The sequence below is a fragment of the Eublepharis macularius genome, chromosome 6, assembly GCF_028583425.1.
Source record: "Eublepharis macularius isolate TG4126 chromosome 6, MPM_Emac_v1.0, whole genome shotgun sequence".
Lineage (NCBI taxonomy): Eukaryota > Metazoa > Chordata > Lepidosauria > Squamata > Eublepharidae > Eublepharis > Eublepharis macularius.
Genome location: NC_072795.1, coordinates 141,327,950 through 141,353,843, shown reverse-complemented (window position 1 = coordinate 141,353,843; position 25,894 = coordinate 141,327,950). Strand labels below are relative to the sequence as shown.

Here is a 25,894-nt window from a genome sequence, read left to right as displayed (position 1 = left end):
GAAAGCTGACAAGTGTCCAACCTGTGTCATTTGTCACTTGTAGTTTGGCTCTGAGATTCTCTGGGTTAGTAGAAGGGCAGACCAGGGATTAGGAGTGTGAACAGGAAAAAAAAATGGTAAATTCAATTCAGTAATACCAAACAGGAAAAAAAATGGTATTCCCCAAATTGATTCTCTAGTTCAGTTCAGCATTACAGAGCAATTTGGTAAAACTGGGCTGTGTTTCCTATAGGAAACTCAATTTGGGATTTTTCTGGTGGCCCGGGTGTGTGTGTGTGTGTTCAGTTTTTTACCAAATCTCAACAAACATTCAGGAGACTTATTCCTAACTGTTCTCTAACTAACCCCCAAGATTTAAGATGACTGGACCCTGGGGGGGGGGCTTTTTATGCTCCCCCAAAGAAGATGCCCCCAGCCTCCTCTAATCTCCACTATTCCCTATATGGAAAACTATGGGGGCTATCCATGGGGTTGGGGTGGCATTTTGCAAGGCTGCCATGGCCAGAGGCACACTCTCAAATACGAGATTCACACCAGACAGTCTAAGAGAACCAAACTTGACACCCCTCCCTAAAACCCTCAGCGCTCCCTGAGCAGGCTGACCAGCCACGCTCTGTGGTTTCCAACGATGAGAACTTCTACCAGTACTTTCTTGGGGGCACAGGGCAAGGATGCCACAGGGCAAGGGGCACAGGGCATGGATGCCACAGGGCAAGGGGCACAGGGCATGGATGCCACAGCCAAGGCATGCTCCCCAAAGCAAGCTAATCCTTGGGGAAGCCCAACTGAGCCCAACTGAGCCACTCTCCCTCCCAAACCCCAAAGCCCCCTGTGCAGGCTGACCAGCCATTGTTCCCAAAGAGGAGAACCTCCAAATGCAAGTTCATCTCTAGAGAAGCCCAACAAAACCAAACTGACCCCCCCCCAAAATCCCCAGCACCCCCTGACCAGGCTGACCAGCCACTCTCCATTGTTCCCTATGAGGACCAACCAACCAGAGAATCACCCAAACCAAACTGAAGCAAGGGGCAGTCTTGCAGCTAGAAGCAAACTGACGCAAGGGAATGGGATCCCCCCAGAACCAAAAAGAAGCAAGAAGACCAACCTCACACCAGAAAGTCACGTCCATTCCACCCAAACCAAACTGAAGCAAGGGACATTCTCGTAACCAGGGCTTTTTTTTCAGCAGGAACGTGGTGGAACGGAGTTCTGGAACCTCTTGAAAATGGTCACATGGCTGGTGGCCCCACCCCCTGATCTCCAGACAGAGGGAAGTTTAGATTGCACTCCGCGCTGCCAAGCCAAGTAATTCTCCCTCTGCAGCAGCCTTCATCACCAGCCCCCTCCCACCCCTGTAATGAGGAAAGTTAAGTTAACATTAGAAGAACATATTACATGCAACACAACAGCATCCTGTATCTTCATTTGGGTGTTTCTGTGGGTTTTCCTCTGTGACAAATGCTGTCTACTTGCCGTAACTTCTCTCTCGCTGACTCTTTCCATCCCAGTGGCAAGGGAACATTTCTGAGGCCTCTTTTCTCAATTATGTGCACAAAATTTGTGATAACACGCGGTGGTGGTTTTGCAGTGTGTGTCTCCCGTACACCAGACCAACCCCCTCTCCCCCAAATTACCAGAAAACAAAATGGAGGCTGCTCTGAGCCAAGCCTGCTTTTTTAACTCTTGCAGGCAGTTTGAAAAAGTCTCTCTTCTTATCCACGAATCCCATTGGCCAGACAATGAGAGCTCCTGCATGGATTGGCCACTCACTTCCCCTTCCTGACTGATTCCTCTGCCTCACTCCCCCCTCCTTCTCCCCTCTTGGAAAAAAACGTGGGAGAAGCCTAGGAACCAGCCAGCCAAGAGGCTGAAGCCAGATTTATCCGGGCTTCTTGATCTAGCTTCCCAGTTTGGAGTTGGGACTCTCTAATCTGAACTAGCAAAACTGGATTTAGCCAGATCAGCGTAAGTCTGGCTTTAAAGCCAGATCAGAAAGTCGGATCTTACACCCCTATTGCGATGTGCTGTACTTGGGACTATCCTTGAAGAGTGTTTGGAAACTGCAGCTAGTGCAGAAAGCGGGAGCTAGATTGCTAGTCAGGGCCAGATATCGGGAGCATGTGACCCCGATACCATGGCAAGTACACTGGCTACTCATTTGCTCCCAGGCCCAATTCAGAGTGTTGGTTTTGCCCTTTAAAGCCCTACGTGGCTTGGGACCAAGGCCTCTGAAGGACTGTCTTCTCCCATATGTTCCTGTCTAGGAGTTGATCACAGGGAGAGACCCTCCTGCCCGTCCCATCAACTAAAGAAGCTTCTCTGGTGGGTGCACAAAAGAGGGCCTTTCCAATGGCAGTTCTGGGATTATGGAATTGCGACCCCTGGGAGCTGCCCCTGCCCCCCCCCGCCAATCTTCAAGAGGCAGATGAAGATGTTTTTATTTAGGATTGCTTTTAATTAACTTAGTTTTCCTTACTGGTGGTCTTAAACTGTGTTTCTAAGTTCTGGGGGGTTTAGTGTATTTTTATCATTGTTATTTTCTTTATCTTGTAAGCTGCCTTGAGTTGCTTTATGGTGGAAAAGTGGCTGATAAATGTTTTAAACAACCATATCCATGTCTCAGGAGTCTTTCCAACAACGCTGTAGAGATGTAAAGTGTTCAGGATTTTTGAAGCCGAGGGGGGTGGGGGTGGGGGGGGCGACAAATTGTGGGAAACTTAAATATATGCAGTACGTATTTTCTCATCAAATCAAAACTTACGCATTATATATCACAATCAGCATAACAACTAGCATATAACATTGTACTGTGTTGCATATTTACAAAATTTAAAAGTATAACTACCTTCATTTTCTACAAGCAAAATCGCAAATACACCCAATGCTATAGCAAGAGAACAAGAGTTGTAAACTGCTGCACTTAATGTTGCTTTAGCACATGTATGCTCGTTTTTGTCACCTGAGAGGTAGGAAAATATGAAAGTTGGAAACTACAAATAAAAGTGGTGGTCCCTGGCCCCAAGGATGTTTGCTTGGCCTCAACCAGGGCCAGAGCTTTTCGGCTCTGGCTCCAGCCTGGTGGAATGCTCTCTCAGTTGAGACCTGGGCCCTCTGGGACTTATTACATTTCCACTGGGCCTGTAAAATGGAGATGTTCTGCCAGGTTTATGAGAGTGGTTAAGAAGCTGGTGAACTATCCTGCTGGTCCATTGCTTGTTTTCCTTTGTTCTGCTCCACTTTTTAATGAGATTTGTGGTTGTTGTTTTTTTTAATGATTTTAACCAGGGCTTTTTTTCAGTGGGAACACCGTGGAATGGAGTTCCGGCACCTCTTAAAAATGGTCATATGGTCGGTGTCCCCACCTCCTGATCTTCAGACAGAGGGGAGTTTAGCAGAGGGCAATCTAAACTCCCCTTTGTCTGGAGATCAGGGGCAGGGCCATCAGCCATGTGACCATTTTCACCGAGGGCGATTTAAACTTTAAAAAACTTCCCCCTTGTTCCAGCTGACCCAAAGTGACATCATTGTGCAGTCTTGAGTTCCACCATTGAGTTCTACCCCCTCTTTTTCCAGAAAAAAGCCCTGATTTTAACTATTTATTGTATTTTAAATTGTGGTTTTTATGATTTTACTAGCGGCTGAGCACATTGTGAAAAAATACAATGGGTTCTTAACAGCGGGTCGGTGGGGCTGTGGATCAGTTGGGCAGGGAGGAAGCCGCCTCCCTGCCCAGCTGAGTGGCGGGCAGGCTCTGCTGCCAGCCTTGCCCACGGAACAACTAGGCAGGAAGAAAGCCTTCTTCCCAGCACATGGGTGAGTGCTCTGCTGCCACCTCCCTCACCCGTGGTGCCCAGCCGAGTGGTGGGTGGGCGCTCCACCCCCCTTTGCCCGTGCATCAGCTGGGCAGGGAGAAAGTCTTCTCTTTTGCCCAGCTGAGTGGCAGGCAGGCGGGCACTCCACTGCTGTCCCCCCCTTACCCGTGCATCACCTGGACAGGGAGAAAGCCTTCTCCCTGCCCAGCTGATCTGCAGGCAGCAGAGCACAACAGGCTCTAGTAGGGGGCACCCTCCCCATAGATCAGCTGGGCAGAGGGAAGGTAAAGGTTTGCCCGCCTTCTCTCTGCCCAGCTGATGCAGACTGCCAGCTGGGCTGTCCTGCACCACAGCAGGCCACTGTGCAGCAGTGGGCTGCTGGGCCGGGCTGCAGGTCAGCTGGGCAGGCAGTAAGTAGTGTTTGCCCTCCTTCTTGTTGCCCAGCTGAGAAGCACCTTCCCACAGCTGAGTAGGGAGGCAAATGGGTTTGCCCCACTCACTTCTTATTCCCATGTTCTGCATTCTGTTCATGCACAGGGATAAGAAGTGAGTTGTTGACAATGCGGTTTGCCTTTTATATAGTAGGATGATGTTGTGACCTGCCCTGAGCCCGCTTGTGGGGAAGATGGGATATAAATCCAACAAAATAAATAAATAAGCACATTTTTTTAGCAAATAAAAAAGTGTCTGATTTGTACAAAAGCTCTCCTACTGTCATACAGGGGCTAGCAATACAGACCTCAAGTTAAATTCTATTACATTGAACCATTTAATAGGGAATTATTATCATACACATTATCATATACTAATAGTGGACAATATTACTCGTATTTAAATAACATGCTTCAGTATAAAAAGGAATGATCATTACCTAATGCTAGAGATTGTCCTACAAACAAACCCTTCATACTATGTGTTTGTGTAAGCTAAACCTTGTCTTAAAGAGCTTTATACATGTTTTAAAAAAGGAAGCGTTTCCTAGTAATTTTTTTCAACATTTCCCAAAATTTCCAGTTTTGCTATGGGTAGAGAATGCAAAGTTCTACAGATTATTTTTCTGACCTCCCCCCTCCCCGGTTATCTTCTAGTCCTTCACAACTCTATCTGGCAGGGTTACCTTTGTCTTCATATCGCGGTTGGGAGGCCTGAGCTGCCAGGTAGCTGCTTGGCTAGGGTCACCTTGTCAGTCTATGGTAGAGGCAAAATTACAATTTTGGACTTCGGGACTGTAGAAGGACAAAACTGTGAAATTTCTCCCTTCATTTATATTTTTGTGGGTTTGATTTCTGATTACCGTGAATGGGCTTGGCCTATAGTAGCATACCTGGAGGGATTCAGGGTCTACGAAAAAGAACGGTAATGTTCCTCGGTGGCTGCTAACTAGAGTTGCCAACTCCAGATTGGAAAGTCCCTGGAGGTTTGGGGGTAGAGCCTGGAGAGGGTGAGGTTTAAGGAGGAGAGGGACCAAAATGGGGTCTAATGCCATGCAGTCTACCCTCCAGGACAGCCATCGTCTCCAGTGAAACTTGTCTGGAGATCAGCTGTAGTGCCAGGAAATGTCCAGGCCCTGCCTGAAGATTGGTGGCTCTAAATATATAATATGCCCTCTGTTAGCACTATTTAATATGCTCAGGAACTTGGAGAAGTTGATTCCCCTTCCAGCTGTGGGGAGTGATGTTCGAATTTGGAAGAGACAGAAAACAAAACAGAAACTGTTGTGAACTGGCTGAAGCTCTTTGGGGCACAGGGTTCTTCTCTCCCTCTCTCTCTGTGCATGCACGTGTGCACCTTGGGGGGTGATAGACTTGCTGTCCTGTAGGAGTTCCTCTTTGCCTTCATCTGCAATTGTTATAAAAATATACCATAACCCTGCAGTGTTCTTCCTTCCAAAAGGGAACCAATTCAGGCATAGCTGCCCCATTGGAAGTGGGCCGGCATATAACAATATTTAAGTAGATGAAATATGCTAAGGGCAAGGAGTAAATAACCCTTCATGGCTCACTGGGAACATGTCTTCCTTGGAGAGGGACGCTGGTGAGTCAGGCTGGCTGAACACACTCTACCCTCTGTGAGACAGGACTGTGAAGCCTTGGGCTGGCCACCATGCCCTCCTCCCAGCCGGCCAAGAAGAGCGGGCTCAAGGATCAAGGGAAATGTTCTGCTATCCAACATGATTTATAAGGCTCTTAGCAATGATATTATCCCAACATAGATCAATGTCATGTCTGAAGAGAGAGGCCGAGCTAGTCTAACAAAATATAGAGCCAGTCAATGCATCCAGGGGAGGGGGAGATACTAAATTCAATTTTAAAGCTACCAGTTTAACAAAGCAGGGATGTTTCTCTAATAAACAGAAAAAATCAAACAGCCTAAAACTGTTTTCATTTGTATGAGATTACTATCTTCCCAGTTTAGGCAAAAGCAATTTTAGGGTTGCCAACTAACCAGAAAAAAATGTTATGCATTTAAGAGAGACTTCAAAAGCAGGCACCAGTTCAAAATAAACCCTAATTTGGTTGTAGGCTACAGTTTTGCCATCATTCACAGTCAGAAATGCTACAAATATGTTAAAAGTGGGCTACTTAAAAAATCCTGACTGAGACTATGAAGAAATATAAATGATCAAAATTGACAGGAGAGCTATGCCATTTTCTAGAACTAAATTCCTGCATCTACTTCAGGACGGACTATGAATTATTTTTGTATTTGTTTATTTCTGTATGCTTCCCTCCCTGACTCTAAGGCACAGAAATTTGTTGTCAATTAATTTTCAAGCCATCTTGCAAAAAAAACAGAACGAACCCCCAATGAGGCTGCCGCTTGAAATCCAAACTTCAAAAATTCCACAACAACTCAAACTTTGCTCCTCAAATCTCAGTTAAGTTCCGTGTTGTTGTGGGTTGCCAGATCCTCGACAGAGTTACACTGAATTCAGTGGACTTGGGAAAGAGGTATCTGCTTAGGATCGCTCTGTGAGTCGGTGTTTGAGAACTCAGGGTAGCCACTGCAGTCATTTATGCTGCAGCAGCAAATGCTTTGAACAGAAGGTCCCCAAGAGGCTGTACAAAACCCTGAACGGGTGCCTGGAGGCAGTTTTGGAGTGGATACGGGCTAATAAACTGGAGCTTAACCCCGGCCAAATCCACACACACTCACCATCCGCTTATCTTGCGCAGTCATGGCAGTTGGGTTCATTCCGCTACCATGCTGTGCATCATCACATTCACCCTCCCTGTGCGTCTTCGTGGCGCAATCAGTTCTCCACACGCCACTTAGTAAAGTGTTATAGTGGGCAGTTCCCTCCTCTGTCGTCAGCGTTGACAACGCACGTCACTTCCTTTTATTTCCCCTCCCCCAAAAGTTGATTTTGCGCTATACCGATATTCCAACTCTTATGTAGGCAGAGCCAGGGAAAAGCAAGCGTATTTATAGGGGGGAACCAGGTTCCATTCAAAGCCGAGAGCAGAAAGTAACTGATGGTAAGATAAAGGACCATCGTCTGTTTCTTTTCCTGTGCAAACTGCTGCTCACTGAAGTAGGTTTTGCGGTATACCGACCTGTCTTTATTGTGCAAATGCGCTATGAAAGCCCTTTTTTTTAACAAAAGGGCTGGGCAAAAACAGATTTCCGCCATTATCATGTGGTACAGAAAGGAGGCACAACTGTGGCGCAGTGATGGCAGGGAACATGCGGAATGGGAAAGCGTGTGAGTATCTGCTTGAACAGCACCGTGGTTGCGAAAAAGGTGCGGAAACAAAAAGGAAGTGTGGATTCGGCCCCCAACAAGATGCAAGTGCTACTGGTGAATGGAAAGTCTGACCCAGGACTTAAGGCGTCACCCATTCTGGATTTGGTTGCAGGAGCAGGTTTGTAGTTTGGGGCTGCTCTTGGATCCAGGCCAACGGCTGGATACGCACAGGTGGCAGCTGTGGCCAGGGGTGCCTTTTACCAGCTTTGTCTGGTTAGCCAGCGGCAGACTTTCCCAGGCAGAAAAGATCTGCCCACGGTGGCACATGCCCTGGTTGCAGACACATTAGCTCACCACAATGCACTTGATGTAGGGCACTCCTTGAAAAGTGTTTGGAAACTTCAGTTGCTGCAGAATGATGCAGCCTGGATGTTAAATGGAGTGAGCTGGAAGGGCCATGTTACTCCTGTCTTCTTGGCCCATCCACACTGGATCCCAGTCTGTTTCTGGACACAATTCAAAGTGTTAGTGCTGATGACATTTAAAGACCTATATGGTTTGTGTTGGTTGTTGTGGATTTTCCGGGCTGTATCGCTGTGGTCTTGGCATTGTAGTTCCTGACATTTCGCCAGCAGCTGTGACTGGCATCTTCAGAGGTGTAGCACCAAAAGATCTCTCAATGTCACAGTGTGGAGAAGATGTTGTCAGGTAATTTATATCTACTCAGGAAGGTGGGTTTGGGCTGAGTCATCCTGTAAGAGTTTCCCAGGGTGTGGAATGCTAATGGAGGGAGGCTTCACTGTATCCTGAGGGGGTTCTTTTGCATATGGATTGGTGCTTGATATGCTAATCTTCTCAGCAGGGCTATTGTAGGATGCAGAGTATTTTGTTAGCCCGGTGTTTTTCAGGACTGGAAACCATGCGCTATTCATTCTTAAAGTCTCTTCTTTCCTGTTGAAATTGTGCTTATGCTTATGAATTTCAATGGCTTCCCTGTGCAATCTGATGAAGTAGTTGGAAGTGTTGTCCAGTATTTTAGTGTCCTGGAATAGGATACTGTGTCCTGTTTGAGTTAGGCTATGTTCAGCCACTGCTGATTTTTCTGGATGGCCAAGTCTGCGGTGTCTTTCATGTTCTTTTATTCTTGTCTGGATGCTACGCTGTGTGGTCCCGATGTAAACTTGTCCACAGCTGCAGGGTATGCGGTATACTCCTGCAGAGGTGAGGGGGTCTCTACTGTCTTTTGCTGATCATAACATCTGTTGTATTTTTCTGGTGGGTCTGAATACTGTTTGTAGGTTGTGCTTTTTCATAAGCCTTCCCTTCTGATCAGTGATTCCTTTGATATATGGCAAAAACACTTTTCCTGTGGGAGACTGTTTTTCCTTAGTTGTTTGATTTATCCTTGGTTTAATCGCTCTTCTGATTTCATTTCTGGAGTAGCCACTTGCTTGAAGTGCGTGATTTAGATGATTAGTTTCCTCGTTGAGCAAGTGTGGTTCACATATCCATCTTGCACAGTCTACTAATGTTTTTATTATGCCTCTTTTCTGTCGAGGGTGGTGATTGGAGTTTTTGTGTAAGTACCGATCTGTGTGAGTTGGTTTCCTGTAGACCTTGTGACCTAATTGAACGTTTGCTTTGCGGATGACCAAGGTATCTAGAAATGGCAGTTTACTCTCACTTTTTCTCCAAGGTGAATTGTATGTTCAGGTGGATATTGTTGAGGTGGTTTAAAAACCCCATCAATTCATCCTCACTGTGGTTCCAAATCCACGAACTGGAACCAGACTGTAGGTTTGTGGGGTGCTGATTCTAGAGTTGTTTTTTCAAAATGTTCCATGTAGAAGTTTGCTATAACTGGGCTGAGAGGGCTTCCCATGGCCACCCCATCCATCTGTTCATAGAATTTGTTATCCCATTGGAAGTAACTGGTTGTCAGACAATGGTGGAATAAGGCTGTTACATCCTCTGGAAAAATCTGATTAATAAGTGCGATTGTGTCTTTTACCGGAACCTTAGTAAACAGGGATACAACATCAAACCTGATGAGTATGTCCTGTGTATTGAGTTTCAGAGGACTGATTTTGTTGATGAAATGTGCTGAATCTTTGATGTAAGACGTGGTTTTTCCGATGTGGTCCTGTAGAAGATTGGCCAGATGTTTCGCTAATTCATATGTTGGTGAACCAATGGCACTCACGATGGGTTGGAATGGGACTGAATCCTCATAAATTTTAGGGAGTCCATATAGTTGTGGTGGCTGTGCTTCCATCTTGCATAGTTTTCTGTGCGTGTTGGGATGAAATGAGGAATTTTTGATATGGTTTTTGTCTAACATACCTGACAGACTGCCTACTTCCTTATGAACCTACCAGACTACTGCGGTTATCTTCGTAGGCCCTGCTTCAGTTGCCCCATCTTCTGAAACTAGGCAGGAGGCAAAATGGGAGAGGGCCCTCTTGGTCATGGCACCAAAACTGTGGCACTCTCTCCTCAGGGAGACCATTCTGTCCCCTTCTGTTGCCATATTCTGCCAGGAGGTGAAGGCTTTTTGTGTTTTGTTGGGCATTCCCTCAGTGATCCCTCCTTCCTGCCCAATGCTTTAAATTACTGTTTTTATGTTGTATATTTTAGCTCTGGTTGTAATGCGTGTTTTTGTTAATGGTTTTTAAGACGTGATTTTATTATGTGTGTTTTTAACTTGTTAGCTTCCTTGGTGGCCTTTAGAAGGGCAAAAAAGTGGGGTATAAATTTTGTAAATAAATCAACAAACAAACAAAGGTAGACTCAGGTCCAGATTGACAAAGACACAGAATGCCATTAGACCATGGCCGTTTCCACACGGCTCCCCGCTGCTCGTAACAACCCGGAATACCATGAAAAAAACACGGAAGATCGCGTTTTCTCACGTGAGATTTTCGTGACGTCACATGATGTCACGAAAATCTCACACGAGAAAACGTGATCTTCCGTGGTTTTTTCGCAATATTCCGGGTTGTTACGAGCAGCGAGGAGCTGTGTGGAAACCGTCCATGTTAGAACGTTCTTTTCATAATAAGGTGACTGGAAAAAACATAAGCTAAATGGGTCGGCTGGTATAAAATTCCATATAATAATGAGTGTGAGTAGTTAAGTGATCATGTGACACAAATCTGGTTGAATTGCACCTCTTCAAGCGGCATCTGGAGGATTTGTGTTTAATTGTTCCTCTGTATAAAAATACCTTGTGCATGGAAAGCTAGTTTGTCTAAGAGAAAGCCTTGCCTTCTTCCTGAGATGCTACTTTCCCATGTGAGACACATTTTTTATAACCAGGGACATGCAGCCCTCCAGTTGCACTCTGAGATGGGTCTGGTCTGAGGTGCACAACATTGTTCTCTTACTTGTGTAGCTTGACTTCTCAGTAATAGGATCGCAAGGCAACATTTTATGTTGAAGCAGAGCAGGTCTCAGAAGACTATTAAACTTGACCTACTGTTTACAAATGAAAATTGATAATTACTCTTTTTCTCTTAGGAGTACACATACTTGCAATTCAAATGACATCTGATGCTGATTAGGACAGAGAATACAAGGACAGAGAATACTGGGTTTTGTTTGCACATGGAGTTGCCAACCTCCAGGTGGTCATGGAAGTATGTGATAATTGTATGTAATTGATTCATTTATCCTATTTATGTGAATACTGTTGACACTTTAGTATTATAAATTAATTGAATTATTGAATAGTATTTATTGTATACTCCAGGAAGGGTGTAGTATCTCTACTGTTTAGTCCCGGAGGAGCCTCTAGTGTTCTTTCAGCCTCCAGGTGGTGGCTGGAGATCTCCTGGAATTACAGCTGATCTCCAGGCCATAATGATCAGTTCCCCTGAAGCATATGGCTACTTTGGAGGGTGGACTCTATGGCATTATACTCTGCTGAGGTGCCTCCCCTAACCCCACTCTCTCTAGGTTCTACCCCCACCCCAAATTTCCAGGAATTTCCCAACCTGGAGCTGGCAACACTATTTGTAGGTTTCACATTTTGTGGAAATGTAAAAAATGATGCCAGTGGATGTTGGAAAGATGGGAACAATTCTTACAAGGAGGAAGTAATCATTTTAAGATTATACCTCTTAGGTTTTACCTGCCAAAAAAATATTGTTCTTATCAAGACAGGATAATAGTTTGCTTACCAAAATAGTATAGTTTGTCTGAGCCATTATCGCATCCTTAAGTCGCTGCATTTTCTCAGAGTCCTGAAGACAAAAAAGACCCAGTAATTTTGGATGAAAGATCACCATTAATTAAATTGGGCTACAATCCTATGCATAGACTACTTAAGCCTCTCTAAAGTCATTTCACATATTTTGCATTCCCAGAAGTTACCAAAAGAAGGAAGAGAGAGTACAGAAGAAGTGAGCCTACATTGAAAACAGTCCCTCTGCCACCCCGTCTCTGAAAAAGATTGTCTCCAAGAACTACAAAATTACAACTGGAACTGTTTGGGAGTGTTTTTTTTTTTAGTAGGGATGGTCTAATAAGATGAGATGCCATAAGAATTGGCACAATAAATACTAGAGAAAAATCATAGCACAGGCACAGAAGCAAACTATGGAACTGTTGGCTAGCGATGTTTGTGAAGTAAGCACACCCGAACAGTTGTGAGTGTGAAATGAGGCAGGCCTTTTTAACAGAAAAGCAGCTGAGAGGCTGCAATGGTGTGTGTGTGTGTGTTACAAATCTTAACACACAGTGCCAGTGGGGTGTGTGATTTGAAGCAGGAAAGTGGCAGGTAGGGAAAGGGTTGCTCCCGCTCCCAGCCACTTCCCTGCTTGCAATCGCCGCTGCAACCTCCCGAAGCCGAAGTCTGCCAGGCCGGAGCTGCACCTGTTTGCATGTTGTTTGCCTCTAAGCCATTCAGAAGGCAACCCATTTTTAAAAACATTTAGAAAGCCATCCCTCATTGCCTCAGCGACAGTGTTGGAATGAATATGGAGACAGGGTTAGCCTCTTGGTTTATGCAAGCACTGGTCCCAGAGTCTGGGTCCATGCTAGGAAGTACATTTTTTTCCCTTCTCCCTGTTCCGAATATATTAGCTCCAGATTTCTCTGCCTCAGAAATGATACTATCGGTGGCTTTGGATGGGTAGTACTAGTGGCTGGCTGGTATGGGCTCAAGCACAGAGCTGGAGATCAGGAATGTCCTGAGAACCAAGCAGAGAAGCCTGGTTTGTTTGGGATCCATCGCTTGTTTTATATTATGTATAAGTCATAGATTATATCAAAGAAGTTTTCCAATGTTCTCTCTGCAGGGAATTCCTTCCTCATTGAGGTGTTGACTATGGAATCCCAGTGCCCTGCACAAGGCTCTCAGGCAGGTTTCTTCGTTTATGTATTTACTTTATTTACACCATGCCTTTCCAACAAATGGGGACCCAAAGCAGTTCCCAGCATGCCCCTCTCCTCTATTTTATCTTCACATCAATCCTGTGAGGTAGGTTAGGCTGTTAGCGTGTGACTGGCCCAAGGTCACCCAGCAAGCCTCCATGGCAGAGGGGGGCTTTGAACCAGGAGCATCCAAATCCTAGTCTGATACTTAAACCACTACATCCCATTGGCTCTGGGTCACATGCAGTACCTTTGCAGTGCTGGCTTTGCTGAAATTAGTGTGTGAGCTAAAACACATCCAACATTCTCCAACAGCTTGATTAAAAATATATATATATTTATATCCAGGGCTTTTTTTTCTGGGAAAAGAGGTGGTGGAACTCAGTGGGTTGCCCTCAGGAAAATGGTCACATGGGTGGTGGCCCCGCCCCCTGATCTCCAGACAGAGGGGAGTTTAGATTGCCCTCCAAAGGCAATCTAAACTCCCCTCTGTCTGAAGATCAGGGGGCGGGGCCACCACCCATGTGACCATTTTCAAGAGGTTCCGGAACTCCATTCCACCGCATTCCAGCTGAAAAAAAGCCCTGTTTTTATCCCACTTTTCTTCCTCAATGGACCCAAAGCTTCTCACTGCAGAAGAAGACTGGAGATGGAGGGTAAGCTGCCTTTCCCGGAACCCTGTCCTCCACGGCTAAGATATTCAACGAGACGCTACTGAATTCTTTGGAATGTAATTTGGACACAGAATCTAAGGAAGCAAATTTCAGCCAGCTCTTCCCAATGCTCTTTTTACATTTTGGAAGGGCAGTCCATAAAATTAACACAAGCTCTAATCCATTCCATTAAGACTTACACCGGAGATTTCTGTATCAGATTAGACCACCATTCAGCAAAGCAAAAAAGTGGGGAGGGGAAATACCTGTAGAGACGATACTTTATCAATCATTCCTTGTGCAAAAGCGAAGGCTTCAGGAGTAGCGGATCGGATGTTGTCTACTCTTCCTGCCTCGAACCGGCGTATGGCTGCGCTTTCGTAGGTGGGAACGAGTCTCCCGTACATTCTATATTTGGGGTGAAATATGACCAGTTAAAAATATTATTGGGGAGGGGAAAGGGATCATGGTTGCTGAAAGAAAAACTGCTTCACTGGGTTTCTGTTTCACAGCCTTGGCTTTTATTTTGTACAATATTTCATTTTTATGCTAATAGAATTCTGAATGAAGGATAGGCAGGGTGGCCGCCTTTTAAAAGCAGGATTGATGTGCGTAAGGTTTAATTCATTTCTGTTATGCTGCACTACTAAAGAAATCTGTTATGTCTGACAACGAGGCTAGTAAAATGTGTTTGCTGTAAGCATGAAAAATCTTTCATTTGTGCCACATAATAAAATCATGGCGTGATTAATCATTTCCTTGCAGGATAGGTATTGGTTTTATTTATACCAACACAAATTACTACTCTGGAATTAAATGAAGACATGAGAGTATCAGTTCCCAGACTGTGTGGAGGGGCAGAGGAGTACATTAGGAGAGGGGCTGGTGTGTGTTTGGAAAAACTAAACTTCCGTTTTAGATGTATCCTCCACTCTGTGTTCATTGCAGTGGCGAAGAATTGAGTGTTTCTCTCTTCACAGCTAGTCTGTGGGCAGTGACACCATCCTCAGGGAGGAAAGAATGGCGCCCCGGGATTCCTAATTCCACCTGTATTACAGGGGAGCATCTCAAAACACCCTAACTCCCCCCAAAGCAAAGCCTCATTCCTGAGCCCCGGCAGGCCAAAGGGGAAGGTGGGGTGCCAGGGAGCGCAATTAACTTGGCTATCCTGCAGTTGTGTGGCAAATGCATAACCTTTACTCTGTGAGTGCATATATTTCTTTTGTGTGTGTAGAGTGACATACCTCTCCAGTTTAAATCCAGAAGAAAGACTATGCCAGAGGTATCAAATGTTTAGGAAGTTAGAAGTTTATAAAATCATGATGGGTGTTGAGAAAAAGGGCGGAGAGAAATGGTCTACCTTCTCTCAAAATATTACATGGGCGGCAACCACATATGGTTGAATATTGGACTACAGCCACCATTCGCCTCCTGGACTATCGTGTCATCACAGAAAAATTCAGTCTGAAGTGTTTGCTGTTGTGAAATGGCAGCGCAAGGTCCGAGGACGCCTCAGCGACTTCCATTGAAGGTGATTTGCTGTCGGTTCCAGAGGAAGAGAAGAAGTTTTTTCCCCATAGTGTATAAGTAATGTATACAATTTCACCTCCACACAGTCTATGGATAGCGTAGGTGGATTTCTGAAGGGTTGGACACACTCATAGATCCCCTGACAGCTATTAACTATGATAGCTCAATGGTATCTCGCATGGAGCTGCCTTATGTTGCGTCAGATCGTCGGTTGGGCCTTCAAGATCCATGTTGTCGTCTACTCTTGACTGGAAGCAGCTCTCCAAGGCCTCAGGTCTTTCCCATCACCCACTACCTTCTCATTTTAACTTGAGATGCCAAAACTTTCAGCCTCTTCTGCACACAAAGCAGAGACTCTTCCGCTGGGCCAGGGCAAGGCCCTCTGGACCTAAGGCTATATTTCTTGAATGCGGGTTCATTGTGACAAACAAGAGGGGATGTCGGTCATTATCATGACCTGCCTTTGAGTTTCTAGAAGAATTTGGCCAGCATCTGTTTGGCAGATGGGCCTGGATATTGGGTCAGGTCAAGCAACAGAGTTGTTACATTTGTGTATGTACAACGGGCAAATTAACAAGAGGGTCAATGGACTCCTGTGCAGGTGGGATCCTCCACAGAACTCCCCCTCCCTACTGTGTTACAGGGAAATGAAAGTGAAATCCTGCCCTCGAGTCATAGCTGACTTGTGGCAATCTCTGGTGGGGTTTTCATGGCAAGAGACTAACAGAGGTGGTTTGCCATTACCTCCCTCTGCAGCCCTTGTCTTCATTGGAGGTCTCCCATCCAATTACTAACCAAGGCCGACCCTGCTTAGCTTCTTGGTTGCTGAGGAGGGTGGAGAGGCAGATGATGGCAGGAAGACACATTGGACACCCAAAAGCTATAGTGAGATGAAATAGGAAGGGCCTCTTTTGCATTACTCTTCCCTCACGGCTGTTTCAGCTGGGATTTCTCCATTGTGGTGTTGTCTTGAATTAGTCTGAAGCTGACCTTTGTCGAAGGTGTGCACCTTTTCTCCCTCGATGGAACCCATCACTAACCAATTTATAGCTTCCACTAAACCTCTCTCTGCTACCTATCCCATACAGATGGACTATTTTATTCTTGTTACAGAAATTGTAGAAGTCATTGCCGCAAAGGCTAATATGTAGGTGGAGCGCCCCAGGAACGCTTGCAATCGCACAGTGAAAAAGCTGCATGCAGAACAATGAATGGAAACTTGAACACAAAGCTGTGTTTTCTTTTGCGTTTTGTTCTCTGCGTCTCCATTTTTTAAAGCCACTTCTACCCAACTATAAAGACTGAGTTTTGGAATTGTTTAACTAGCTTGAAGTTTTGCTAGGGTTGGAGAGTCGCAGCTGCACACCCTAATTCTGCAGAAGGTCCTTTGTTCTCTGTGATCTTCATGGGCTTCTCGGACAAATGCTGCCTGACGCAGGTGCTTCTTCCTTGGCTCTGGGGCCTCTCATTTAATTTCCCCAGTTAAATTCACGATGCTGTAAGTGCAAAATGGTTTCAACCCTTCAGATTCTCATAACAATGAGGATAATCTACCTCCGTACTTGGATTTGTCTGCTAATTAGACCCTATTACTCTTTGGCATGTTAATGTGGAGTGAGTTTATGGGCTAACAGTGGGTGTTTTTTTTTCTCCCTGCATGACATCAATCATTGCTACATTACAAAATGTTAAGCCACAAAACAGTAGACTAAAAATGGATACGTTGCTTCTGGTCTGTGTTCATGGGGACTGGGTTTGAGATAGAACACAGAACCAACGTCGATTTGAGGGCAGAAGATCTGTGTGCAGATAATGAGATCAGCCTCCAGATCCTGAAAAAGTGTGTGTGTGTGTGTGGGGGGGAGTATATTGGGGGGGGGTGTCTTAAAGAGCAGTGTGGATGGGATGGGGGAGCACAACTATAAAGCCACTTACTTTCCCCTCTTCAATCATTTTTTAAAGCCATTTTTCTCCAGCTGGGGTTCCAGGGCTGGAAGCAATTGCCACCAATGTCTACTCTGCCCCCTCAGTTTGGGGTGGGAAAGTATAGTCAGGAGTAGGATTAACTTCTCCTTTCTACCCACTCACTTTGCACTTTAAATTGCTCCCCAGTCTCTGTCCCCACTTCATAGAGAATCAAGAAGACCCAGACTGTGTCTTGCCAGCTGATGTAATTGTTGCAGAGAAATAACATCTCTTTGCCGCTGTCATCTCTTCATAGGTCTTCCAGTGGGCTCTACAGCCCTCTGTGTCTGGTTCAGTGCAGGTTTTCTGCCAGCTTCTTTCCAGATGTCTTCCAGCCCTTTTTAGATCACTCAGCTGCAAGATAACTACGGGGCTGCTTTCGTCACAAGGGTGGGAGAGGACGAGGAGGAGCAATCTTGTCCATGGCTTCAAAGAGATTCATGCTCCAAGCCTCCACTGCAGCCTCAACAGAACACGTGTTTGGAATCTGGAAGGATCCAGGAGCCTTTGTGGGCAGACCATTTTAACTGCCCCCCTCTCCTTGCAGTGCGTCAGTGTGATATCCATCCTTGGCCGTTTCCAGACGGCTTACCTGCCTCTGGAACGTCGCGCCATCTTGTGGGGAAAACGCGAAATATCGCGTTTTCTCGCATGAGTTTTGTGCGACGTCGCGCAAAATTCGCGTGAGAAAACGCGATATTTCGCGTTTTCCCCGCAAGATGGCGTGACGTTCCAGAGGCAGGTAAGCCATCTGGAAACGGCCCTTGTCTCCAGTAAATTATACTGCCTTGGTCAGGCCGCACCTGGAGTACTGTGTGCAGTTCTGGAGGCCTCACTTCAAAAAGGATGTGGACAAAATCGAGAGGGTGCAGAGGAGAGCGATGAGGATGATCAGGGGTCTGGAGACTGAGCCCTACAAGGAAAGGCTGAGGGCCTTGGGAATGTTTAGTTTGGAGAAAAGGAGGTTGAGGGGGGACGTGATTGCTCTCTTTAAATATTTGAAAGGCTGTCATTTGGAGGAGGGCAGGGAGCTGTTCCAGTTGGCAGCAGAGGGTAGGACGCGAAGCAACTGGCTTAAATTACATGCACAAAGGTACCGGCTGGATATTAGGAAAAACTTTTTCATGGTCAGAGTAGTTCAAAAGTGGAATCAGCTGCCTAGGGAGGTGGTGAGCTCCCCCTCACTGGCAGTTTTCAAGAAGAGGCTGGATGAATACTTGTCAGAGATGCTTTAGGCTGATCCTGCACTGGGCAGGGGGTTGGACTAGATGGTCTGTATGGCCCCTTCCAACTCTATGATTCTATGGCCGAATCCACACTACCGTTGTTCTCGCGGCAGTTTTTCGCTTCCGCAGCGCCATTCCTTCATCTGTTCACACGCATTGTCTCCGAAGCCGTCATTAATTCGGCATGGCATCGCCACAGCCCATTGCACTTTCGCCGCGGGTTATCTTTTAACGAATAACTGCCCTCCGTTGAATTCCGAGCCTCTCTTGACCCGCCTCCCAATTAAGGAGTAATTCTCCGCCTTTGTCCCCACCCCTTTTTTTAAAAAATAAAAGAGTACCGTGTCGATATGGTGACATCTCATCATATTAATCTCATTTTTAAAAAGCGGGCAGACCTCAAATATCAAAGGAAAAATTTCATATGTTAATTCAATTTATATATTTGGGGGGGGGCATCCACATGATACTGAAATCATGGCTCATGTTACGCCCCGACACGGACTGTGCCGACAAGTTAGGCACAGATGTCAATTTTCCAAAGACAAAATGAAGCTCTGCTGTGGGATGCTGCTGTAGGTGATCGTGACCGCTCACCCATTCCCGGATGATTTCAACCAGCATGCAGGCTGTGATGTTCCAAGCGCTCATCGTAAGTGTCTCGGGTGATTTTTAAAAATATATTATATTAATGGTGTCATTGTACCATTGAACCAGGATGCTTACTCGTCGATATAGCGTCAATTTGTCCTTTTTTAAAAAAAAAAGAACACCGCGGGGCCGTTTGGGTTTTTCCCGCCCCTTTACCCATCTTTTTGAAAGGGGATGTGATCAACGGATTGCGCAGGAGAAGCGCTATTCAAAGGGTGATGTGGACAAACAAGCGAAGAACGCGCAATAACAGATGGAGCAATCATTGCACAAGAAAAGCGGGAGCTAAGGTAGTGTGGAATCGGCCTATGATTCTATGATTCTATGATTCTATGATTCTATAATTCTATGATTCTATGATTCTATGATCAGACCGCAGTTCAGGCCGGATTTCCAATCCCCAAAGAAGACCTCCCTCCCCTTAATGGCTCAGCCCCAAAGATTAAGTCCAAAGTGTGGCGTCTTGGTATCCTGGGCCTGTCATTATTATCGGAGGGAGGCCCAGGAAGCTATCCTGAGCCAGCCTTGACATGGGACCTTCAGTGTGGATGTTGAAGTCCCCCCAGAACAATCAGAGCCATGGGCCAGTTTGCCGGTTCAGTTCCTATACTGCAGCAGGTTTTTTTGTGGCCATCTGCACCAGATTTGCAGCCACGAGTGGTCACTCCAGCCACTAGGCTGCTTTCCCCTTGCTTTCCTGGGAGTGCCTCTATCCCAACTCTTTTAAAAAAAAACGCTTCCCCCCTCTCCCTCCCCCTGCCAGCCCACTGCATTGTGATTGGCTACTCTTGTCTAGCCAGCCACTCCCCCTCCACTCCTTTCCATTCTTCCCTGCTCCCCTTTTCCCTTAATTTTTTTTTAAAAGCCCAGTGCAGGATCGATGAATCATTGGTTTGAAAGCACGCGGGGAGAAGTTCCTCTTTTATCCTTTTTGCTTTGGCACAGGTGGGAATATTGTAAAGGAGGCTAAATATCTGGATGTCAAAAATAAAGATTTTAATATCGAGTTTTAGAAAGGTGTGAACGGCCACATACACGCTGATTCCATGACTTTCGGCTTGACTTCAGGGAAAGCGAGGAGTTATATCCCTGGTGCAGAAGGGGCTTCAGTCTTTCTGAAAACCCTGTGTGAAGGGGACCAGAGATCATACTCTCCCCTCACCACCTATGTATTCTGTATATTTATTTCGTACTGGGTGTGCTTGAGGACCAGAGACAGTTTGACTCGGTCCTCGCTAAACACCCAGCGCCAATCGAAAGATCTCCCAAAGGTGAGCATGGGAGAAGGATCCCTGTGTCAAGACAGGGAGAGCCTGGCCATTTTGCTGTTGCCAGTCTGGTGCCTGGGTCCCCCAGCCCTCTAAATCACTATTGAATTCTACATTTCAAATAACAGGTCCGTGCCGTATGGTTTGTATACCTGTAGAATGCCAGTTGCAGGGCTACTTGGATGTAGGCATCTGGGCTCATCTTCTGCTTCTTGATAAACTCTTTCCCATAGTTTTCAAATTTATAAACAATAAAGTCTAGATTCTTCACCATCCTAGGAAATGAGCAAACAATAGAGTGAGAAGGGAGCTCTTGTGTAATGCTGAAAGTAAACTTTTTTTTCTGGTGCGTATTGGCACAATTGGGCTATGCATGGTGATCTTGGAATACCAGCTAGATCGGGTTTTCAAAATCTCATCAGCTGCCCCCCCCCCGCAATATTGCTTTTGGGGCGTCATGGTCCCCTAGGAACAGCACAAGGGGCAGTCAGAGGTCTGCTATGAGAGGGGGGGGGGAATTGGCAAAAATCACCCGCCCTCCCATCAGCAGAAATGAACAGTAGGATCCAACCCATAGCCTTGAACTTCTAGTATTACCAGTCTTCTTTAATGTCAAGGGGTAAAATGCCGTTTGGTCCTGTTGCAAAACTGAAAGTTGGGAGAAGCAACCTTTTTAGTCATGCTATGGGAAGGAAACATGCAAAAACGAATACTTGGATTCAAATTACCTATTCAAATGAGTTGTTTACCATTACACCTATCTATACATTCTCTCCATAGTTTGTCACTCGAAACTTATTCATCGGACGGCTTAGAGCACATCATGTGTACAAAGAGAGGCCACTGTTTGCATTTTATGCAAAGGCCCTGTGCTGTATTCGATTTACTTCCTGTTGCATTTGTCCACAGGCCTTCTCCACCACAATGGCACATTGATAGCAACATGCTATGGCAGCAAGATGCCTGCACACATGTGCAGCAATAACCGAAGAACCTATAAGATCCACGGCAGAACTGTACTAGATGCCAGTGTAGCTTTGTTTGGGTCCAGGACAATTCTGCCATGGTTGGAATTCTGTCCAGCTGCTGAATTTTGGATAGACCAGGATGCTGTTACTTTGCCCTGGCCAACACCCGAGCGAGAAGACAGTAACTGACCAAAGCTAGAGTAGCCTCATATAGTAAATATGTTTAAATATCAGCCCCAAGGGCAAATGTCTGCCATCAACTATTAAAGTCAATCTCCACTGATTAATCAACTAAAGTTTGGATTATGGTTGTTGTGGATTTTCCGGGCTGTATAGCCGTGGTCTTGGCATTGTAGTTCCTGACGTTTCGCCTGCTGGCGAAACGTCAGGAACTACAATGCCAAGACCACGGCTATACAGCCTGGAAAATCCACAACAACCATTGTTCTCCAGCCATGAAAGCCTTCGACAATAAAGTCTGGATTGACTAATAGGCTGTTCGAGCCTATCAAAGACCCCAATTTTATTTGTGCTGAAAGCTGAGTGTATCTGCTGTACCTTTGAAGTTTTTCTGCTGCTGATGCCAGGTGTGCCTGAATTTTTGGAGAACATTTCCACCTTAGTCTCCTCGGGGCAGGAAGTTCACTCACCGAATCAGCTCTGACCAGTTTCTTAGCACCTTCTTTCCTGTTTTTTAAAAAGTGGGCTGTAGTTCCAGTTAGTCTGTTTGTATTAGTTTTCAAGGCTCAGGTCGTCTCTTTGAAGCCGTGAACCACAGGGAGACTGAGCAGAGGTTCTGCCATGGCTCGCTGCTCTGATTGATTAACAGGGATGTCTCTATGCTGTATTCTTCCCGAAGAGGCTTACAGAAATTTCTAAACCCAATTGGCAATATAATTTAAACAAGCAAGGCAAACGAGCACATCCTAGGCTTTCATTGGGCTAGCTACCGAAGGCACCACATTGTGAGCCAAAAATCAGGTGCTGGGGGTTGGTCCAAGACTTTTTGGCACCTTTGTCCCCCCTCTGCCCTGTGGGAAAGCTGCCTCCTCCTCTTCCTCTCCCCTCCATGCAGGTGAGCTACTACAGTGCCCTCCTTCCTGCACCACAGGAAAGCTGCCCTCGCACTCAATGGGGCAGATGGGGAGGCAAAAATGGCACTGGAAAAGGGCTCCACTCCAGGCTTGCCCACCCACCCCTCCTCCAACTGAGGAAGGGAGGGAAGGACCAAGCTTGCTGTGGGCTGCCCTCTGGGTCCAGAGGCACCTCTGCTTGCCACAACATATCCCAACACTGTGGGTGGGAAGGGTGGCAGCAGGGCTGGTTTGGGTGCTCCCACCTCTGCTATCCTAGGTAACCACCTGGGCATGCCTAATGGATGGGCTAGCTGGTCCCTTTTGGCTTTTCCCCTTCCTTTTTGACATTCAATGCTGAATCTATACCTGTTGCCACTTCTTCCTGGCAAGCTTCTCCTCCTTACATCATGACCTGATTGACGCTACCCATCGGACCCATAAAAAGTAAGTCATCTGGCTGGTCCACTGCTCTTTCCACAACTGATCACCGTTTCTTTTCTTGTATGATAGGCTGGTTTTCCAGCTACAGAACAGGGAACCTTTTTTATACCTATGTCACAGAAGGCCCACTCAGTTCTAAGAATTGAGTAGTGTAACAGAACAGAGATGAACATATATAGCTGTGCACTAGAAAAATCAAAGTGACTTACATGTGCTCGAGCAAATATTCGACGCACCGCATCAGGACGATCCCTTCAAAAGGGGAATGTTCGCACACCGTTCCGCAGACTCCATCTCTTCCCACAACTAACTAGGTAGGGAAATATACATTAACAGACAGTAGCAATGTATGAAGGCAGCGCCTGCTGAATATGAAGTACCAGTAAAATGCCCATTGGGTTAAGCAGGGGTATGTGTGCAAAGAATGGGTTGGCATCCTTTGAAGACGCCCAGCAGAGGCCATGTGCTCTGTACAGGGAGTCATGCCGCAACCCCTTGGAGGATTCGAGTGGATGGCAAGTTTGGCCTTTAGACATGAATATGCCAAGAATCCCCCAAGTTACCTTCCCGGGTATCCGTCTGTGTACATTCCCATGAGCAAAAATGGCAGCATGGGAAAAGGGGAAAAAAACATACCTGCAATGGTTATCTACTGTAAAGAATTCTAATCCAATGAAGGAATACATTTGAAGCCAGATTCGGTCAATGATGAGAACCAGTAGCTTTTCTTGCCATGCAGTAAGAAGCCGGCACCCAATAATCAAGGAAACCAAGACAGACAGCGTGGTCCTCAGCAGACTTACACCCTTCTACGTCCACCGATTCAATGGACTTAGAAGGATATAACTCCGTTTAGGTTTTCACTGTACATCTATAATGGGTGGAGATGCAACTGACTGAACAGAGGGAACCAACTACGGTTTGAGCTTTGAACGAGAGGCTGATCCACACAACTTCTAGCATCTCTTTCTCCAGCAGAACTCGGCCCACCCGCAGTCTGAGGACAGCAGCCGTTTGAGATCCTTCCTGAGGCTGCTGCTTGCCTTGGAGTGCAAAAAGGAAGGTTGGGAAACACTTGGCAGATTACAGCGAGGGGTAGGATGCATTTGGCTTGGCAGGTCACAAATTGTGGAATGGTCTTTGGTATGCAAATTCAGTTCATTGCATCGGAAGAAGTGGGTGGCAGGGCTTTTTTTCAGCAGGAACGTGGGGGAACGGAGTTCCGGAACCTCTTGAAAGTGGTCACATGGCTGGTGGCCCCGCCCCCTGATCTCCAGACAGAGGGGAGTTTAGAATTGACTTCCACGCCGCCGAGAAGCGAAAGGCAATCTCAACTCCCCTCTGTCTGGAGATCAGGGGGCGGGGCCACCAGCCATGTGACCATTTTCTCCAAGGGCAACCCACTGAGTTCCACCACCTCTTTTCCCAGAAAAAAGGCCTGACGAAAGGTTATGCTGGAAGAAAATCTTGTTTGCCCTTAAGTTCCCATAAGACTCCTGTTTATCACTGCTTGACCAGGAATTGTTAGAACTGAACAGCTGTGGATAAGTGTTTAGATCGGCCTAAGGGTGCTGCTCAAATGCAAAGCATTCCCTATGGGGCCCTTTTGAAAGGTGGGCTTTGTCTGAGGGTTTCTGTTCCCATCAATCTCACCAAACAGATTCAGATGCCCCCCCCCCCCCATCTGCCACCTTTACATTACATAACAGCTGCGAGTGACCATCTCTGGATCAGGATTTCCAAAAATATAACTTTCTAAACAGACTATTAAATTAACAGCAAGAACGAGAAAAAAATGTACAAAAAGCCAGCACAAAGATATCTAAGAAAACTACCCTTGTATTAGAATTGTCATTTTACCATGAAAGTGTGCTAAAAAAATTTAAAATAGCTGAAGTGTTCTATCAGGTATTAATATGAAGTGATTAAGCATGCTATTTTCACAACCAAGAAAATAACAGGATAGAGAGAAAAGAAAGAAAGTCTTTCTTTTTCTCATGCTGGATTCCTTAGCTTAACATTTTCTATTTCCCTTAATTGGATATGAATATACATATTTCTGCCTGCAGTGCACGGCAGGCAAGCGAGGCTGACTCTCATAATTGTGGAGGAAATTATATACAGGGGTGAAAATTCTAGAGGTTGGTGATGAATGACATTTTGCCATTCCATGCAGTCTGATGTTGATGCTATGCAACGAAACTTGCTGATGCAAAACTTTGGCACGGTAAATGAAGGTCCATTCAATTTTTGTTTTCTTTCCTCCTGATCTGCAGAGTTTTTTCCCCTTTTATTTCCAGGCCAGGAGATTTTGTTTGGGGAATGTTGTGAAGGCTGGGAGTCCAATCCTAATTTAGTTGTGAACCTCACTGCATGTCAATGGGCAGGCTCATCTCCTGCAATATAATCTACATAGCAGGGTTGTTGGGAGCATAAAATGGGAATAACTCTGTGTATGTCTTCATGCGTTCCTTGGAAGAACAGGAAAGATATCAGTCAACAAGGGAACGCTTGGAAGCTCAGCACGGAGCTTTCCGGACAAAAACCACCTTGCCACTTCTCAGCTAAAACCATGTGGAATGTACAAAGCACTTTACACATCTCAGCAATCGTTCTAAGTTACAGTATTGCCTTTGCAGTGCAGTGGGGAAGGGTAAGAAAGGCTTTTCTAAGGCCTCCTGGCAAACATGGAGTTGAAAGAAGATGCTATCTTGGTTCACAGTGCAACAACTTCCTAGGAACTAACTTGGAAGCACTAAACCTTTAACAGCATCATTGGAGGGAGATACCATAAAGATTTGGCTTATTCTACAGCGGTTGGCAACCAGCTCTCCTTCCCTATTATATTACAGCGTTCTGTCCAATATGAAGGGCAAAGAAAAGAGTGTCAGAGCAAAGAGTCAGAGCAAAGAATGGGACAGCTACTTTGGAGTGAAGCAGGACTTTCCTTCTCGACCTTAGGAGCTAACAGTATGTTACATGTAAAATGGCGTAACGAATCTCAAGGATTCCACCCTCCGCAAAGAACTACATCGCTAATACTATTTCCTTGTCTGTGGTGCAGACCTGAAAAAGGCTTTCACTCCTAGGGCATTTCAGTCTTTCTCAAGAGAAAAATGTCTCCACACAGGAGTATGGCATTTGGATTGGCTCACCGTATCAAAGTGCAGTCCTAAGTACAGTTAACCCCCTTCTCAGCCCATTGAAGTCAAAGGTCTTAGAAGACGGTCACTTAGTTAG

General features: G+C 45.8%; 1 protein-coding gene across 1 annotated transcript in view; it reads right to left on the bottom strand.

Annotated features, from left to right (window-relative positions):
* The window catches only part of CHAT (choline O-acetyltransferase), a 67,478-nt gene that overhangs the window by 13,833 nt on the left and 27,751 nt on the right, over window positions 1-25,894 (bottom strand). The window contains exons 8-12 of the mRNA XM_054983761.1: window positions 22,864-22,964; window positions 21,696-21,824; window positions 20,322-20,444; window positions 13,796-13,937; window positions 11,682-11,744 (exon numbers count right to left, since the gene is read on the bottom strand). Coding sequence (XP_054839736.1) covers window positions 11,682-11,744; window positions 13,796-13,937; window positions 20,322-20,444; window positions 21,696-21,824; window positions 22,864-22,964 — 558 coding nt within the window. The remainder of the gene's footprint in view (window positions 1-11,681; window positions 11,745-13,795; window positions 13,938-20,321; window positions 20,445-21,695; window positions 21,825-22,863; window positions 22,965-25,894) is intronic.